At 37.1% G+C, this 5,653-nt stretch overlaps 1 protein-coding gene across 1 annotated transcript in view; it reads right to left on the bottom strand.

The window, feature by feature from the left end:
• Positions 1 to 1,782: 1,782 nt before the first annotated feature.
• Positions 1,783 to 5,653, bottom strand: part of LOC107665863 (homeobox protein Mohawk-like) — a 25,367-nt gene continuing 21,496 nt past the window's right edge. Inside the window, exons 6-7 of the mRNA XM_016456920.1 lie at positions 2,780 to 2,813; positions 1,783 to 2,640 (exon numbers count right to left, since the gene is read on the bottom strand). Coding sequence (XP_016312406.1) covers positions 2,445 to 2,640; positions 2,780 to 2,813 — 230 coding nt within the window. The 3' untranslated portion in view covers positions 1,783 to 2,444. The remainder of the gene's footprint in view (positions 2,641 to 2,779; positions 2,814 to 5,653) is intronic.

Raw genomic sequence — 5,653 nt, 5'->3', positions numbered from 1 at the left:
CTAATGATGAAATGCCAAGCAACATCTTATCACCAAAAAAAACATTTTAATGGATCCCCTATGTTTAAATGTTACCAGTTATATCTCTGATAAGGTTTTATATGAAGAAAGATTTCAGAGGATTGTGCAGAAAGATGACGCTTTCATTAATGATGAAATGCCAAGCAACATCTTATCACCAAAAAAAACATTTTTATTTAATGTTCCGTTGAAGTAAACAAGGTTCCTGGCGTAAAACTGAACATTAAAAGAAAATCAGAGAATAAATGAGATATCATGCATTCCTTCATTGGATAAACATCCAGTCTCTAAAATTACAAAAAAAAAGAGAATATAACTTAACAATAAAAAATAAGACTATTATTACAAGTTTGTTTTTACAGTTTATAATAATTTGAAATTTTCTAAAGTGTGCACCAAATAACTGTTTGTCTGTCCGATTCCTTCAGATTGATGCTTTCTCTTCTCTTTGTTCTCTGCGAAGGCCAAAAGAGATTCACATGTGATTTGAATGGATTAGAGAGGAAAAAAAAGAAAGGAAAATTAGATTTCAAAAGCGGATCAGATCATACGTTTTTGCAGTTTTGTTAGGAAATGTTCTAAAATGTGCTACACTACTCTGCTGAGTAGGAAAACAGGGACATAGTACCTATGAATTATATTCTCAGTGGGTGTTTGTGAGTATTAATACTGAAAAAAAGGGAGGAGAGCGTAGTCAGATAAGTGCATGCAACTTTTTGAACAAGTCTCTTTGGCCTTTCTCACCACAAGCAGGTGGAGACTTTTCTCAAAAAAAAAAAAAAAAGTTAACCAACATAAGATAGTGTTACCTCACTCACTCCAAAAGTGGCTTTTAATTCTTAATTTTAAAAATGCATACTTGGCGTCCATAACTCTAATGTAAATAACATTTGCTTCGAACATAATTTCTTTCCATTTAGTCAGTACAAGACTAACACAGCTTGGTTTAACCAAAGGCAAAACACTAACTAAAAGAGCTAAAACCTCAGGACAAACAAAAGGAGATTGCAAAAAAAGTTTGAACGTTCACTGAATCAGAGATGTGGTAATACTGCTATGGTTTGTGTTTTTTTTTAAACATGGAAGTGTCTCTCGTACTTCTTGTAAACAGCAATTTGAGAGTAATTCTAACCAGCTGAGAGAGAAAAGGGGGTAAAACACAACTGGCCAAATCATTTACTGCTTCCACTGAAGTACCTTGTTCTGAGCAGAAACGTGAGAAGGCAACACATTCGGTTTAGCACTGATAATGGATTCATAAATATCCCTTTGGGTCACAGTCCTTGTCTCAAACAGATACGGACTAAACCTTGAAGTCTGTCTCTCTCTTTCTCATTGTTTGTCTGAGAAATGTGCATTTACTAACCCAGCTCACAAAAATATGTTCTAAGAACGTTTTGCTAACATTCCCATTAAGGTTATTTCTGCATGTTCTTTGAACATTAAAAACATCCAGTTATAGAAATGTAATTTTTTTTTTGGTTGAGGGAAAACGGAATTTTATAATTTTGCAAAAATGATGGGACTGTTATCAGAACATTTTGCAGCATTTGAACATTTGGACATCCAACTAAAACTTTTCAGAAATAAAACATTCCATAAATGATGTATAAATAACAATGTTCCATGAACGATGTATAAATAAAATTTTTGTGCTACTGTTTTGAGTACATTATTAAAGACCAGATAACTAAGCAAAGATGCTATTAACATTACTGGAAGGACATTTGTTCATAACTTTGAACCTTGCCAAACTTCGGAGAACTTTGCTTGTTAGCTGGGAAGGAAGGGCTGGAGTTGTAGTGTGTAGGCTGACTGAACTTATCTCTCAGCTCAGGACTATTGTTGGCAGGTGACAGTTGAAGTTTTCCATTTTAGAGACAAAATAATGTCGTAGTCACAGCCAGATTGAGATTTTAAGACAAAACATGCAGAAATGGCCTTAGGTTCATGAGCATGTCTTTGTGACTTGTGCTGATTTAATTTTAAGGTCATCAGCTCCTGTAGGCTACACACTCCTGTCGTTTCAAGCGTTTTATTTCGTTCAGAGAGGACATGAACTGTACATTCTCACTAATCTCTCCTTTGAGATGCATGAAGGCACTTTGGTGCGATACAATACAAATTTCTGATTTATATCAAAATAAGTTAACATTGCAAAAGTGTCTCGTTCAGAAATACTGTCGTTACTGACAATTCATCAACACTTATCAAAAAAGCTTGTGCGACCCAAAGGAAATGCACAAATCGGTGAACTAAACAAATGCTGCATTTCAGGGCACTTCATCGTACTCATAATAACAATAAAAACAAACGAACCAAAAACTGCATTCTTTACCAGTACCACAAAGTAATAAACAATATTCAAAACAACTGAATTCCAAAAGTAGAAGAGCGGGATCTTCTGCGTATGTTTGTGTGCATTAATATTTGTGCAGGATAGGCACTTTAACAGTCTTGATTTCAGCTATGTGTGAGGATTTCTGGATGATGCAGCTGGTGGTGGCGGCGGTGGCCGTGTCCTTGGGCTGAGCCAGGTTAGTGAGGGCCATGGCCGCGTTGATCTCCCTCCAGTATGTCTCGTCTTTCCTCTGTCCCTTCTCCTCCTGCATGCTTCTTCTGTTAACATACAAAAGGCCTGTTATTGAAAGATGCTCGCTAGCTGTATTCGATGTCATTCATTTAAAGCTTAAACCAAACGTTTAGACACACTGGTCTGGCAAATTGTTTTTCACATACCAGTTCCAGTCATACGCACCTGTCAGATTTATTTGATCCATGCTCCACAGTCTCTGTAAATACAAGCACAGGACAAACCCAGTGTCAATAACAAAACACTGTATCTTAATGCTGGCAGATGTGACAGGCAGGAAAAGTCAGAGTAAGACTGTAAGTAAACATTCGGAGGACTTGTTTATGTGTAGAGCTGTGCTACTTGTGTGAATGGAGAGAGATGCTTCAGTAACTGAGTCTTGTTTCCATTTACTCTGTGAATGGTGGAATCTTCCATATCCAGATGCTTGGCACAATGATAATGTGTTATTTGTTAAATGCAGAGGTCAGTAACACACTTGAGGCTAATTACTTAATGATAATCAGCAGTTCCTCTACCACACACGCACACTCACACTCATTTGCACAAGGGTGTAAGTACTGACAAATTAAACATTTTTGTATATAACCAAAAACACATCTAAGTGATTTATTTTTAAATTATACAATTAAATTATATGTACATAATTGTCTTTTATATTGTCATTGACCCAAATATTAAATGGTAAATATTAAAAGTAAATATTAAATATTTAACTATTTAGTTGACTTATATATTTAGTTGACATATTGGCATGTTTTCCATAGACCCTCCAAAGGTGCGCCACCTATGTGTGGATGTCTCTACAACAGAATAAAAAAAAGATAATTGCGACTTTTATTTCACAATTCTGACTTCATTTCTTCCAATTCCAATTTATATCTCGCAATTTCTTTCTTTCTCAGAATTGTAGGTTTATAACACACAATTCTGACTATTTCTTGCCATTTTGAGTTAACGTCTTGCAATATTGTTTTCAGAATTCTCACATCTTACAATTCTGACTTTCTCAAATTTGTGTGTTTATAACACACAAATCTGTCTGTCTTGCAATCTCAGGTTAATATCTCGCAATTTTGAGTTAACATCTTGCAATTTTCAGTGGCGGCTCGGCAGGGGAGGCACAGCTTCCCCATAATTTTGAGGTGAAAATGGGAGGATGACGATTTAATGTTAATAAAATTCACAATTCATTTTAGTTCGTCTCAGAATGTGTATTTTTTGTTTGTAATTTCACAGTTGTAATACCATAACGTGAAAGCGCTGCTTTTCCTATCGCGAATGTGCCGAATCTGCTGACGTAATTACAACCGCTAATGATAGAGAAGGGTAGGGGGAGGCCGGGGGAGAGCTGAGCTCTCGTGCCTCCGTTGGTAAAAAAAATTAGCCAATCACCATCGAGTGTTCACTTTCAGCGCTGAGGAGTGTTGAGAAAAGAAACCTCGTAGGGGAGGCTAGCCTCCCTTCTGGTATATCATCTATATTATCTTGTATGTGTGTCGTTTTCTTTACGTTTTCTGACTAAAAGCAACCAAAAAGCCATTTTAAAGTGGTTAAGCAAATAATAATAATAATAATAATAATAATTGGCAGGGATCCCAGACCAATACAATTAGTGTGCCTCCTTTATTTTAAAACCCACAAGCCGCCACTGGCAATTTTTCTTTTTTAAATCTCAGAATTCCGGGTTTATGTCTAAGGGGCAGCTAATTTTGTGACAAAAGGAACTGTCTGTATCACAAATGCATATTTAGTTCAAAAAATGTTTTGGTACATTCCATTTCATATTCATATTAGTGCACAAAAAATAACTTATTACATTCACAAAAGGAATATTTCATTCACTAAATACATTTCATCAACCAGACCAACCCTTTCATCTACTAAATTAGGCACATCATCAGGCTGATGCACCCAAGTGATTTCAGCATTCAATATTAAATCGATTGTAAATCATGAGGCTGCTAGTCTTAAATTGCAAGTACAAACTGCCCCAAATTATAAGCAAGTCTTGTTTTTCCTCTTAATGTGCATGCATAACCCTGCAATCTTTTAAAAAGATTGTGAAGAGGTGTATATGATATTATGCTGATCTCTTACTGAACATGACAGTTATGGTTTAACAGGCCTCACACTTTCATCTAGGATGACTTTTACAGGCACTGAATCATTCTCTAAATCCAGATCCAGGGTAGGGTTTGTTCGGTGAGTTAAACCCCATGCCTTTATTCCGGATGTCTCGGTTCTCTCCCCTGAGGCAGCGCTTCGCATGCATTCACCTCATCCCATCCCAAACCTTGTGCTTGCACACCCCTTGGATCCGGAACGGACACTAGAGCTCTGCCCGAACACCTGCAGGGCCAAACAGCACCTAATCATTCCCAACGCTCCGGTGTTAAACTTGGTTTTCCTTAAAAAACGTTCACATGTGCGCTGAATGGCAACTGGGTGTTGAGGAAAGGCCAGCAGACCATTACTGCCTGAGGCTGATTGGGACACATCCTGTTGTGCTCAGCAATAGTTTTACACGGCTGAGAATGAGTGTGTTAGTCAGAATAACAGTGAGCTCTCCCCTCGAAACTTACAGATGTGTTTGGGATTCAGTTAACCAAACCGGAGTGTGTGACTGTGAAACAAGTAGTTCATGTGAAGATGGAACAACTAGAGATTCTCCGCTCGGAAATCTCGCCTTAATTTGTCCAGTCTGAGTTTGATTTCTATCAGTATCTTTCTGAAAGATCCCACGATGTTCCTGTCACAATATGTAATGTCTTTTATTTTCTTTGACTGTATATCTGTGTCAGGTTCACTGTGCTGATGTATCACTTTTCTCTTTCTGTATCTCTCTGTATTTACAGGATTTGGTTGTGGTAGTTGTCTGTTCTCTATTGTAGATAAGCTCTTGCTCTCAGAGGGCTTTGTGATTTGCACTTGATACAAACAACACATCTAGATCTGTTTTTTGTCAAACGCAGGTATTCAGTCCTTCGCTGCACATGCCATTAAACATTGAAAATATTACACTGCTCTTCCCACACA

The sequence above is a fragment of the Sinocyclocheilus anshuiensis genome, unplaced genomic scaffold, assembly GCF_001515605.1.
Source record: "Sinocyclocheilus anshuiensis isolate Anshui unplaced genomic scaffold, SAMN03320099.WGS_v1.1 scaffold647, whole genome shotgun sequence".
NCBI classification, from domain to species: Eukaryota; Metazoa; Chordata; class Actinopteri; order Cypriniformes; family Cyprinidae; genus Sinocyclocheilus; species Sinocyclocheilus anshuiensis.
This window is presented reverse-complemented; position numbering and strand designations above follow the sequence as displayed.